The 14,274-nt window shown below is 31.5% G+C and overlaps 1 protein-coding gene across 2 annotated transcripts; it reads left to right on the top strand.

The window, feature by feature from the left end:
* The first annotated feature begins 6,562 nt into the window (after window positions 1-6,562).
* LOC105804798 (sugar transporter ERD6-like 15) lies at window positions 6,563-10,471 on the top strand. Of its 2 annotated transcripts, XM_012637557.2 has the most exons (18): window positions 6,563-6,987; window positions 7,085-7,147; window positions 7,223-7,312; window positions 7,389-7,448; window positions 7,689-7,754; window positions 7,855-7,920; window positions 8,003-8,078; window positions 8,163-8,227; window positions 8,470-8,562; window positions 8,649-8,729; window positions 8,815-8,899; window positions 8,994-9,037; window positions 9,123-9,185; window positions 9,268-9,327; window positions 9,597-9,650; window positions 9,731-9,787; window positions 9,870-9,984; window positions 10,074-10,471. In XM_012637557.2, the coding sequence occupies exons 1-18, from the start codon at window positions 6,796-6,798 to the stop codon at window positions 10,196-10,198; spliced, it is 1,455 nt and encodes a 484-aa protein (XP_012493011.1). In that variant the 5' UTR covers window positions 6,563-6,795; the 3' UTR covers window positions 10,199-10,471. The 2 variants fall into 2 exon arrangements, with proteins under 2 accessions (XP_012493011.1, XP_052480214.1); XM_052624254.1 differs by lacking the exon at window positions 7,389-7,448.
* The last annotated feature ends 3,803 nt before the right edge of the window (window positions 10,472-14,274 follow it).

Below are 14,274 nucleotides of genomic sequence, written 5' to 3'. Positions count from 1 at the left end.
TATTCTCCAAAAGCTTTCATTTGAAGGAAACGCTTTTCATTTAAAATCAAGTTTCTTTTGCATGAAACATTAATTGAAGAAATTTGATCTTAATTTTTTCCAACTTTTTTTTAAATTTCATCTTTTTAGGTTAAGATAAACTCAAATATTTTAAAAGTAAAACTTATTAGAATCTCATGGTGGTCAAAATCTGATTATTGAACCTCCCATTCAAGCTTAATAAGTTGAACAAGAGATATATATTTTGAGAAATATTGATTTGTATAAATTTTGAAAAAATTTAAAAATTTTAGGGTTTTAAGAAGGGTAATTATTCTGTCTACTGGCAGTTGATCTAAATATGTAATATTTGTAATATTTAAAACCTTAGTGAGAGCAAACTTTACCCAAATCAAAGTGATCATAAAATTAAATAAACTTTATTTTTGAAGAAAACAACCTTAAAATATTTATAAACTGAAATAATAAAAAATGTGTCTATAACAAAAAAAAATTTAAAATTACAAACTCCACTAAATCGAATTAATATAATGAAACAATGTTACACCAGTGAGTAGCGTCCCCATAAAAACCTTGGGTGGTAGTCCTTTAGTAAGCGAATCCGCAATTATGGAGTTTGTTTCAATATATTTTATAGACACTTGATCACTTTAAACTCTTACTTTAACACTTAGAAATTTAAAGTCCATGTGCATTGACTTTGATGTCCTCTTGTTGTTATTGGAATAAAGGACTGAAATAACTAAAAATGTGTCTATAACAAAAAGTATTTAAAACTACAACTCCTACTAAAATCAAATTAGTATCCGGAAATGATGTTACATCCATATGAGCAGTGTTCCCATAAAAACCTTGGGTGGTAGTCCTTTAGTAAGTGAATTCGCAATTATAGAATTTGTCTCAGTATACTTTATAGACACCTGACCGCTTTGAACTCCTATTTTAACAATTAGGAATTTAGAGTCTATGTGCCTTGACTTTCATGTCCTCATATTATTATTGGAATAAAAGACTGTCATTTATTGCCACAATTTGTAGCCCAGTAACAAAAGTTTGCATCCATATTCCATCAAAACTGGACTTTGTAAACCTAACAATCTCTAACTTATCAGACCTCTGATATGTGAGCATGTAATGCTTTATTTTTTGAAGATAATGTATGAATCATTTGGTTGTTTTTTAATGATCCATACTTGAATTGTTCAAATATCTGCACAACATCCCAACAATATACGCAATATCTGAATGCATAAAATTTTGAACATACATTAAACTTCCTACTACTGAATTGTAAAGGATCTTATGCATTTTCATAATCTCAAAACCATTCTTGAGGCGTTGATTGAAATTACGCTTACTTCATTGAACTTGTGATATATAAAATCATTAATCAAAACCATCTGAAATTGAATAAGATAATTACTTGGTGAATATTGTAATACCGCTAACGAGAATCCTGCTTAAGCCCATAAATGTATTTCTTTAATTTGCAATTCGTTGACTTTGCATCACCAGATACAGAAGTTTTTGTTTAATTTGCACCAAATAAATCATCTCAACAATGTTACCATTGGAAAATCATTGACCTAGCATTCATCTAATGCAGCTCAAGGTCAAAATATTCCACTAAATTCATATTATAATTCTTTCTGTAATGAACCTTCTTAATAACATTTGTTCTTGAAGTTATAAAGTTTGTTATCTGACTGAAAGGTTCAACGACTTTGTCTTGATCTAGATTTTCTACTTAAACAATATCAAGTATAATGGTTTGTTCCTGTCACACCCCAAGTCTGGCGGATAGTGGCAAAATAATTTGTTTGGCGAAGTGCAAACTGCCCATATGTTTCTTTTGGCGCATAGGTGTGGGCGTGTAGTAACTACAATGTAAGCAAGTGAAGATTTTATTTCAGAATGTTTTACTATTTAAAGGAAAAGATAGTGTTAAGTAATAAGGGGTAAGTATGATTTTAGTTATCACCGAAGGTATAATACGCCTTGTTTTTCTAAAGTATTGTAGCAGTTAGGTTGTAAAGTTACTTGGTTAGGAATTACCTAGATTGATTAGTCTAATATCTATTATTATAGAATTCTCGTTTATGTTTCTTTTGAAGATTGTAGGCCATTAAGAAAGACAAATTCTGAAATGTGTGGCACTTGTTAAGTCCCACTAGGTAGGATGGGTCATATTTATATAGGTGAGAAGGGTTCTGAGAGAGGTTATTCTTCTTTCTTCGAGAGTACTTTTTGATTTTTTTTTTAAATCCAATGGTTTATTTTCCTCGTTAAGCTGAAAGTTAAGGATTCTTGCCTTAATCGGTGATCATTTCATCTCTAGGTAAGTATTACATCTTTGCATGTTAGATGTTTTTGAAAGAGTGAGTCTGTATGTGGTATATGAACAATAAGTTGTAAGTATAAGGCTTTGCATGGGGGTTATTAGGTTTTGTGATGATAGTAAATTGTGTGTAAATGAGTTTTAATGGTGGTCCTATGCTCTATAAGCAGTTATTGCTGCTGGTTCGATAAGGATATCTGAAACTGGAGCTTAGAACTGTAGTAGGTGAGTTAAGGAGAGTCTCTACCCTAACTCACTCTCTTATGTAGACTTTTCAAGTATAAGAAAATGTGTATATATATAGAAGCTAATGATATTTATAATAACCGGTAAGTGTACGAGTATAGTAAAGAGGGGATAAATGTTATGATGATATGTAATAAGTTCTATTGAAAATGAATATTAATTGATAAGTATGTAGGTGAAGTTTGAGATATGAAAAGTATCAGTCAGCCTGGAATGCAAATAAATCTAGGTAAGTAAATGAAGAGAAATGTCCCTTTGTGAAGCTTCTGCTAGGGTAGTTATATTGCTAACCAGATTGGCAGATCACATATAAAAACAAGTGTAAGACTATGAGGTTGAGACCCATGACATATTGATAGGATTTGGAAACACTCATGGTGTAGCTTCTAGTAAGATAAAGAGTGGACTGACAGATTACGGTACATGAATGTGTGTAAGATCATGTCGTTAAGACCCATGGCAAGATATGCAAATGTTCATGGTGTAGCCTTCGATGGTGTGTAAATTGAATGGGCAGGTCACAATACATGAACATATGTACAAGTCCATGAGGGAGAATCCATGGCACCTTCTGTGAAAGTTCGTCAGGACAGTAAACATGTGATTATGTATAATACCCTCGTGGCATATTCTATTTGCGACGTACTTTAATAAATCTATCTGGCAAAATATACTTATCCACCCTTATGGTAAGTCTGGGTAAATCTTGATTTTTCTGTAATATGTATTGCTAAGATAAGGTTATGAGATGTTCGAGGTTATTTGATGGAATTAGATCTATAAAGTAATTTGATAAGTTTTTAAGAAAGTTCTTGAAGAGAAATGTGTATTTGTATGCTAAGAAGGGTATCTATCATGATAATCTGTTAGAGTTGACTATGGGCGTATTCGCAGTTGAGAGACATAAGAAATTGTTTATTTGAATTCAACTGTGTTGTATAGTGTTGGAATATAAGTAGTTGATATATGTCATATTTAAACAGTATCATACTTTCTTTTGAAATCTTATAGAAACCGAGTTATCATATTTTCTGAGTTATTTAGGGGTATGTGATAAGGTTGTATATAATTCATCTGGATGATCTGTATAGTACATCATCAGTGAGAGATTGTATAATATTGAACCAGAGTATGATTTGATTAGTAAATTGATGGTATGAAAATCTGAGTGAGTATCCACCAAACATGTATGTATCTGCCAGCGATTAGAATCTGTGAACAAGTGTTCTGGAATGAATATATGTGTGAAGAGTTGGTTTGTATTAAGTGAGCTCTGAAGGTTTATTCTTTTGATGGTATATTGGTAAGTTAAGAGTATGAAAGTTGGCATGTAAGTGTGAGCTGAAACTGTAACAGTATCCGCCCGGAATAGAAGTAATTGGTTCAGAAGGGTAGTCGGAGCATAGATGTTTTTCAAATAAGATAAAGTATCTGCCAAGGTATTTTTGTGATAAAGCTCACTAAGTTCTCTTGAACTTACAAAATTTGTTCTTGTTTCAAGTATTGTGGTAAAAGAATGTGCTAGGAGGGGTGACGCCAGAAGTACGCCAGGGTAGCGACGAAGTGGGTTGTTATGCATATAGTGGAAAAGTGGTGTATTGTGGGCTTTCACCCTAAGAGTCTGTCTTTAATAAATGTTGTATTGTAAAAGTTTGGAAAAGGTTTGATGTAATATTTTATACTTTCTTTTGTTTTTATATATTAAGGCTTTTAGTTAAAATAATAATAAAATTATTTTCGTTAAAGAGTTTTATTTTTAGATATTAAGGCTTTCAGTTAAAATAATAATAAAATTGTTTTTGTTAAAGAGTATTTGTCAACTATTTCAATATTTTGTTAAGTGTTGTGTAGTAATACCCAAGATTCAGACCCGGTGAATTGGGTCGGGTTAAGGGAATTACAGTTCCTGATAATTTACAATAACAATTAAATGAGTATGCTAAGAAATATCAATATATTCTTCTTCAAAGACAATGTCCTTAATTCTCTCTCTCCCCACCAACTCAACATCCTCAAAGAATAAACATTATACATCTTAAAAATAACCTTTAGTAGTGGGATTATAAAATTTGTGACCTTTAGATCTTTTAGACTATTCTAAAAAATCAAAGAGATCTAAAATATTGTCGGATACAAGTTATCAATTCTCCTTTTAGAGACCCGACTTGAACTCTTGTGCCAAAACGAATCAAATTTTCAATGGTCAATTTTCGTTTCTTACCTATTACGGAATGTAATGATTCATTAAATGAAGCAATAATATTAAGCAAATATAGATTATCATAACTTGATAAGGAACTGGAATAAACTAATTTGAAATATGAAAAAGACTAAATTTTCCATTTTCAAATGAATAATAAAAAAGGAATTTGTCCAATACTAAAATGGAAGTCAAATTCCGCTTAAAAGGCGGTACAACAAAAGTCTTATTCAAATCCACATAAAATTTAATTCTTAATAATAATCTAAAAATCGTTGTCGCTTCAACTTCTACCGAATTATTTTTGCCTACATAGATGTATCTTTCACCATCATTAGACTTTCAATAGTTCTGACAACTTTTCATAAACACACCGATGTAAGTTATTGCACCAGAATCTATTCATCAAGTGTGTCTAGGTATTGAAATCAAATTAACCTCGAAACAAATAGAATTAAAAAGTGCACTTGTTGTACCACAAGAGAAACAAGCATCCTTAGTAAATTACTTTTGTTGTTTCTTTTGTATTTTCCTTTATATACCTCATTAAAGTTAGATTTGTTAAGAACATACCAATTTTAATCTTTTCATTCTTGACAAGCCTCTTTTCAGTGTTGATCATAAATTCCTTAACCGTGGTAATTTTATCAAACATAATGCCCCTAAATGTTCCAATACATGTATTGATGTTGGCAGGTATAATAGTAGCTGATTCAATAAAAAAATTCACATGAGACTTCAAATTTACACCAAAGTAATTTGAATAAAGGTAAATTGTATCTCAAGATATCGATCACTCCTTAATATTTTATCTTTGGACAAAATATTAACTTGCAAGTGATATCTTGTTATAGTAATCAAACAACGATAATAAGAATATCTTTGAACAATAAATCTTTCTTTAGTCCGATCAATTTTAACATAACTTAAGTTATATGTACACAACCTTTTAATTTTAAAATAAAATAATTTACATAACAATGGTCACATTGGCGAGTTATTAGCTCAATTAAGTTATTTTAAAAATGTATAAATATATCAATATTTAAATTTAAAATTTTATAACAATCAAAAGTCAATACTAAAATTATTGATTGAGCTGCAATTTCAAAATAATTCAAAATAAGGTTGTCTCAAATTAAAAAAGTACCTATTTACTCATCGCTAAATGGCTTATCTCTTAAAATAATGTACAAAAATGATTAATCTGTTTTTTTTAAATGGCATTTACCAATAATTGTGCTATGAAGAAGAGAAGAGAAAGAAAGAAAAATTTAAAAGAAAAATAAATTTATTCAATCAATGTTAATTTTTAGTTTTCAAGCCCAACCAACCAATATTTGTATTTATTCAATTTTATATATCTAAAATGAAATTTCAAAATATAGACTACAATATTTTTTATTTAAGAAAACAAAATCTAAACTGAAAGTATTTGTATTTCTTGCTCATTGCAAATTTGAGAACTCAACCAAACCAATGCTTATCCTAATCAAAGGAATATCTGTTACCGGTCTTGACCAAATTATTGATGGGTCATTTTTTTAATTGCGTGCGTGTTTAGCCACCTGCATTAAATAATTTAACTCAACTCAAATATTCCCACAATATTAATTGTTATTCAAAAACAATTAAAAATAATAGATTATATTTCAAGTTGGAAATTAAATAGTTTTTATTTCTTTGAGTTATTCAAATGACTAATTATAAATTTTATTTTTATTATTTCAATATTTGAAATATTGGCTTTGTTGCTAATTGAACCTTAATTCGAGTGTGATAGAATGGATGTCCCAAACTCAAACTTTCTTCAGAACCCAACTGCCCAAAAATTAATTACCACGTTCTCCACCTTTTAAACGAACCTTTCAAGGTCACATTCATTATTCAGTTTTTAGAATTTGCACCACTTTCTCCCTTTCTGAGACTACTAACTTCCTTTCTGGAATATATATACACTATTGATGCTGTTAGCATAATACAGTTACGGGTCTTTGAAGTGAAACGAGCTATGGAGCAGCAAAGAACCGAAGCAACTGAGTCTTTGCTTGTAAGACAAGGGAACGACAACCTTGTTTACAATGAAGAAGACAGTGGTGTTGGTGTTGGGGATGGAGGGTCGGTGGCTGTTTCCGATGTTACCACCATTCTTGGTCTTAGCATCTTTGTGGCAGCTTGCATTGCCTTTGGGTCTGGCTGTGCTGTACGTGCTTTTTCACTGCAAGGTTTTTTTAAAACAGATTTGAAGTTTATGGAACTTTCCAAGAACCAACTCAATATTTTGTTTGATTTCATGGCAGCTGGGATATTCATCGCCTACTCAATCTTCAATCATGGAAGACTTGGGACTTTCTGTTGCTGAGGTCAGTCTTCAATCCACTAATTATGATCAGATTTTAAGAGTTTTGAACTTTACAGTCACTTCTCTGTTTCTGCAGTTTTCATTTTTTGGTTCAATTCTGAGTATTGGATCACTTCTAGGTGCTGCAATAAGTGGGAAGATAACAGATTTGCTTGGTCGGAAAATGGTAAGCTTTCCCAAGAATTGCTGAATATTAACTTGCTAGTATCTTACAAACTTTCTAAGTTCATATCTTGAATCAGACCATGTGGATTTTGAATTTGTTCTACATCGGTGGCTGGCTTGCCATAGCATTTACAAAGGTTTCAGCTCTTCTACTTATTCATAAGCTTTTCGCTTACAACATGCATGATTCATGTACCAAGTTGGAGATAAACTTGCATTTCCTTTTCCATGACGAATCACAATGCTAACTAGGATCCGGGCTTTAAGACAGGGATGGATCAAATAGAGGATTTTCAGGACTAGTTAAAGCTGTTATGATCAATTTGCCATTGCTTGCTTTCATTTCATAAGACCATGTTTTCATTTGTTTTGTGAAGACCCCTTGGTTGCTTGACCTTGGAAGACTATCACTAGGATTCACAATCGGAAATTTCACTTACTTGGTAACTCATCTCAAGTTTCGTTTGATACATTTTTTACTCCTTTGTTGTTAAATGTTTGACTTATGATGGATAATCGTATTTACATTCCGATCCCAAACAGATGCCCATCTATATTTCTGAAATAACAACAAAGAATGTAAGAGGAAGATTTTCAGCCATACCGGCGGTAAACTTTTTATCATAAATCAAACATTAGGCTGCAATGAACATATTGGCTCATAGCTCTTGGACTACTACTTGTTCTGCAGTTGACGCTTGGTTGGGGCATATCGTTCATGTATGTTATCGGTTCCTTTGTCAGTTGGCGCACATTGGCTCTCATAGGTAACTAAAATTTCTTTAAGGCGTAGGAAATTGGTTAGACAATCTGATAGTTTTGTAACTGTTCCAGAATGATTTTTCATACAGCTACTATTCCCGGTCTACTTCAACTGCTACCACTCTTCTTCATACCAGAATCTCCGCGATGGCTGGTGAGTCTGGTTTGATTTTTTATAAAATTTCATAGCTAAGGAGTAATGCCCATCTTAAATATTGAAGTGAAAGGAAAACAGAATATTTCATTACTAATCCGCACCAACCTGTAAGATATTGATCGTTTTCGTATGGAAGTCTTACAGTTTTGTCCTAGAAGAGATGTCTCACAAGTACAGTTTTGAGTTTCTACATGGTTGCTTCTTTTTGTTCAAATCTCCAATTTGGTATTTCTGTGCAGGCAAAAGTTGGCCGTGACGAAGAGATTGAAGAAGTTTTGTTGTGCCTCCGGGGAAATAAAGCTCATATTTTTAATGAAGCAGCTGAAATAAAAGTAACCCTTATTTTTTATTACTTAAAATAAGTATTAAACTTTAATAATAGCACGATTTTTGGTTGTCTCAGCTTACTCTTTTACAGGATTTTGTGGAATCTCTTAAAAGTTTCTCAAAGGAAGGAATGCTAAACATATTTCAAAAGAAGTATGTTCGACAATTGCTTGTAAGACAAGTAATTTGGATGGAATTGATCAATTTCTTTATATTTTCTGTATAATTCATTGCTATACCTCTTGTTTTCCATACAGACTGTTGCTGGAATGATAATCCTAATGAATTTGGGAGGAGTCAATGCGTTTGCGTTCTATTCTGGTGTTATCTTTGCTTCAGCTGGTAATACCATTGGTCTTAACAATCTCCATAAAAACTTGAAGAAAATGTATGAATAGTTCAACTATATAAAGTTCTATTTTGTGACAATTGAAAGGTTTATCTAGTATGGTTGGACTCATCACACTGGCTGCTACTCAGGTTTTCACTGTCATTTTCGGAAGCAAAAGTCTCCATTGATGGGATTATGTCTCAGTAACTAAAGAATTGTAGTTCTATTTTGCAGACAATAGTTGGAATTGCGGGTATACTCGTCATTGATAAATTAGGAAGGCGACCGCTCCTACTGGTAAGAAAAGGATAAACATTTTGTAATAATCTGTCCAGTAAAATGCATTGTTAACGAACAATGAGTTTATTGTGTTTATCAGGTGTCTACAGCTGTATTGTGTTTCAGTAGCTTCCTCACAGGATTATCATTTTTCTTAAAGGTACTAATATAATGACCGAGAATCGGACATCTCCTCTTCATCACTGAATGTGCAGACATTTGGTCATCACCCTTGCCTAAGCTTACATCAAAGTGATTATCCCTTAAGATAGTTTTATTGCCCTCACAAGTACCAATGACCTCACCCTCAGTTTGAATCCAAGTGACATGTTTATACGTTTTGAAGCTTTTGTTTTCCATAACTATATACTTACATGTCATTATGGTTAAAAATATACCTCTATTGCCTATACAATGATGAATGAGCAGGAATTTAATTTGTGGGATCAAGGTAGTCCTGTTTTGGCACTCATTGGCTTATTGGTAAGTAATTCATTTTCCCCTTCCACTTTGTTTTTCTCGCTTTTTTTTTAACCATTCTAAACATTGGATTATGTTTTCAGATGTACACGGGATCTACCATAGTTGGCGCAGGAATACCTTCGCTGTTATTATCAGAGGTCCACAAATTGTTTTGCCTTTGTTTCGTTTTTCATTCATCTATTTCAACAACATATTGAACAATAATTGCTTGCGTCACAGTTATTTCCAATAAATGTAAAAGGTTCGGCAGGAAGCATATGTAATTTTATGGGCAGTTTCACTGGTTGGGTTGTTGCATACTACTTTAACTTCCTACGTGAATGGAGCTCAACAGGTGATTCATGCCTTGTTCATTTTTGTCATAATATTTCTCAAGCTTCTTTTATCTTACAAATGACTGCTTTTCTTTTGGCATTGTTTCAGGGACATTCTTTATATTTTCAGCCTTTTGCTGTGCAAATTTCATCCTATCAGCAACAATGGTGCCCGAGACTAAAGGACGAACACTGGAGGAAATACAAGCATCAGTTAGTCATTCTTCAGTTTGAAATACCATCAGCAATTTGCTTTAAAATTTAATCTGTCTTGCTGCTGTAGATGCCAAACTCTTTAGCGTCATAGCTTTCACCCAGCTACAACATGCCATCGATATGAATAGGTGACAATGGGCCATGACGAGGCTAAAACCCAATAACATTATCGTATCTGTCTTTGTCCCTATCAAATGCTAGATCAGAACCATGCTGCTTATGCATTAGCTCACCTTTATTTAATGCATATCGGATTTAAATATGATATTAATATATTTTAGGTTTGTTTAAGTTCAATTTTAATTAAAAATATCTGCTTAAAATTTATCAAGTCTAGTCATATTTATAAATGATTAATTCGATCCTATTTTAAATCTACCCACATTATTTTTTAAAAATATATTTATATTATTTTAATTTAATATTTAATATTTTATTTATTAAAATTTTATATATTATCATCTTTAACATAATTTATTTTTTACATTATAGTAATACTATATATTACTATTTATTTAGTTTTTATGTGTTATAAATTACATAATATATAGAATAACATAATATAAAACGTTACTAACTTAAAAATGGATCAGGCCAAACTCGAGTATTAAATGTTCAAGCTCGATCTCGACCCATATTTTTAGCAAATCTATTTTTTTTATTTAAGTCCATTTTTCGAGTTTAATATTTTTAGCTAAACCTTTATAAATTTCGAATGAGCTTCATAAATAAGTATACTTTGCAACCAAATGAGCTACTTGCTTTTGTGGTTCAACAATTAGAATATCTATCCTTCTATTTCTCTATTAAATTCAAACAATGAATGTGGACAAAAATTAAATTAATTTAAACCGTGTACTAAGTTTGAGTTTCAATATTCAAAATTTGAAATTAACTTGACTTAGTATGTTTTAAGTTTATAATATATTATTTTTCATTTATTTTATATGCATGGGATAAAATTTCAACATATGCAAATTTTATGCTAGTTTTATTAAAATGTAAAAGACAAAAGTACCCTTAAAATAATTTAGATATATAAAACATTAAAAGTTAATTTATTAAAACAATTCGATACGAAGTCACAAATGATAAATGCTTTTCTAAAAGTTAATAATTGTTGGAATTTAATGCCCTTAGTGTAGTATATTCGTGTATGTATACTTGTATATTTTGAATAAGTTGGTTTAATAAAATATCCATCTGTTACATTAATATCCTTTGTATATTGTCTTCAACGGTTGTTGCATGCAAAGCAAAATGAAAGCAAATATTGGCTTACTGATTATCTAACGTTTAACTAATACTAAGTGATATTACGTGGTTAGATTGTAATACAGAAAGACAACTTACATTAGTAGATAATCTAAATGTGTTATTAGTCTAATCGGAGCAAATTGATTGAAAGACTAATATGTCTTTATCAAGTCCAATTGGAGAGATACATTGTAAATGTCTCATTGTCCAAAAACTAAATAGCTTTCTCAAAAACCATCATCAAGAAAAGCATTATGAATACTAGCCAAAGTAAGGGTGTCGCGAGATACTTGACAATCATGTAAAGCATGTAAGACAGATTCAGTAGGCACCCCACATTGTCCACAACTAACATCATATGCAAGTGTGGTTAGGGAAATCCTGGTCTCCATAGCCAACAAAACATGGCTGACTTACCAAGCAAACAACATGACTTAGGGAAAATTTTAAGTTTCCATATAGCCTGCCAAAATAACCGGTGAAGCCACAAACCAATAGATCATACAAAAGCCAACTTTAATAGGGCTTTGCAAAAGTAGCAACCCCGCAGTGAATGACCCCAAATAAGCATATCAAACAACCCAGAAGATGCAGTTGGGATAAAGAGTACATTGTTCGCCTCCTCCCTTGAAAATAAGCCTCACACCAAGTCTCGATCCTACCCCTTCCCATCCACCCGAAACAACTCCCTAACTAAGGCAACTCATGTTGGAACATTTTCAATTATTTATAGTATTCCAATAACTATAAATGAATGGGTGTAATTAATCAAAAGATTATATTATTTAAATTTTTTAAAAAAATTTATAACTATTTAAATAATATTATTTGAATAGTTATAATATTAAATGAATAATTATGTATTTATTTTAAAGACATTATTATCCAGAAAGACACCTATTGATGAAAGATGTCTCTATGAAGAGACATGAAAATTTCTATAAATAGGAATATGATTTCATTTGGAAAATACACCAATAAATTCTAATATTCTTTCTTTCCTTCCTTCATTTTCTAATATTATTAGATTATTCTATAAAGTATTACGATAGAAATCCTTTGTAGAAATTGAGTTTTTTTATACATAGCTCAATGCGTAGTGGACTATTCTCGTTAGTGCAAAATGCAAATAGTTATTGGCTTCATTGTATCCTTAAGGTTAATTTGCTCGGAACTCATTTGCACACCGAAGATAGGTGGGGGCGAATATAACCTTAAAATTGTTATTTCAAATTGATCAATTTTCTTACCAACATTAGATACTAATTTTATTTGAGGATCTATGGGTGTAGATGCTGGTATACAGTTGAAAAGATCAAACTTTTTAAGCACATTTTCAATGTAATGTGATTGTTATAAAGCTATAGTGCTTTCATCTCGGGTTATTTTAGTCCCAAGAATAACATCTGCTACACCCATATCCTTCATAGCAAAGTTGTTTGACAAAAATTTAACGAATCTGCTGCAGCAACCCGAGAAAGAGAAAAATAAGACAATGTTGATTACATGTGTATGGGCCTCATATTGAATGGTTTATCTGATGGTTTGTTCGACATCTACCAAAATGAGGTCACCACTAAAGAATTATGGGACAAATTGGAGACAAGATACATGACCGAACATGTTACAAGTAAGAAATTTCTTGTCAGTCGTTTCAACAATTATCAAATGGTTGATGGTCGTTCTGTTATGAAACAATTCCGTGATATTGAAAAGATGCTGAATCAATTCAAGCAATATGATATGAAATGGATGAAATGATTGTTGTATCCTCCATAATAGACAAACTTCCTCCATCTTAGAAAGACTTTAAAAGAAGTCTAAAACATAAGAAAGAGGAAATATCTCTTAAGGCTTTGGAAAATCATCTTCGTATTGAAGAAGAATATCGAAAACAAGATCAGAACCTAAATTCTAAAAATGCCAAAGTGCATGTTACGAAGGAATTACAAACTACTAGACTATTCAAGAGAAAGTTAAAATAGACTGATAGAGCACCTAAGTTCAGAAAGAAACAAAAGGGCTCATGTTATCATTGTGGAAAGTCGGGACATTTCAAGAATGAATGTCAATATTTAAAGAAGAAATCATCTTCTAAGGCTGATAATAACGAAAAGTTCGTTGCAATGATATCTGAAATTAATATGGCACAAGATGATAATACATGGTGGATTGATACCGGAGCAACCAAACATGTGTGCAAAGACAAAAGCATGTTTACAAAGTTCGCACAATGTGAAAATGAAAATGTCTTGTACATGGGAAATTCTTCCACCGCAGCAATCAAAGACAAAGGGTCTGTTGAACTACAATTCACTTCTAGAAAGGTTTTAACCTTGAATGATGTATATTATGTACTAGAAGTTAGAAAGAATTTAGTGTCTGGAAGTCTGTTGAATAAGTTTGGTTTTAAACTTATTTTTGAGGCAGATAAGTTTATTTTGCCTAAGGAAGGAATTTTTGTGGGGAAAGGGTATATGTATGAGAGTATGATCAAACTCAATATTATTAATAAGAATAAAATACTACTTCGCTTATATGGTTGAATCTTTTGTTTGTGGCATTATAGATTAGGTCATTTGAATTATAGAGAATTGAATGACATCTATAAGTTAGATTTAATTCCTTTTTAATAATAATATTGAAAATGTAATACATGTATGTTGACTAAAATTACAAGAAACCCTTTCCCTAAGGTTTAAAGGAAAACAAAATTGCTTGATTTGATACATAGTGATTCATGTGATATGCATAATACTCTTACATTAGGTGGAAAGAAATATTTTGTTACTTTTATTGATGATTGTTCTAGATATTGTTATGTATATTTATTGCAT

Source organism: Gossypium raimondii, chromosome 11 (assembly GCF_025698545.1).
Source record: "Gossypium raimondii isolate GPD5lz chromosome 11, ASM2569854v1, whole genome shotgun sequence".
Lineage (NCBI taxonomy): Eukaryota > Viridiplantae > Streptophyta > Magnoliopsida > Malvales > Malvaceae > Gossypium > Gossypium raimondii.
Note: the sequence above shows the minus strand (reverse complement) of the source record. Positions and strands in the feature narration are given on the sequence as shown.

Bases quoted from the DNA above. Each gene is read 5' to 3' on its own strand.
- LOC105804798 (XM_012637557.2), top strand. From the start codon at position 6,796: ATGGAGCAGCAAAGAACCGAAGCAACTGAGTCTTTGCTTGTAAGACAA. The intron at 6,988-7,084 runs GTACGTGCTTTT...ATTTCATGGCAG, and splicing joins CCTTTGGGTCTGGCTGTGCT to CTGGGATATTCATCGCCTAC. The intron at 7,921-8,002 runs GTAAACTTTTTA...CTTGTTCTGCAG, and splicing joins GATTTTCAGCCATACCGGCG to TTGACGCTTGGTTGGGGCAT.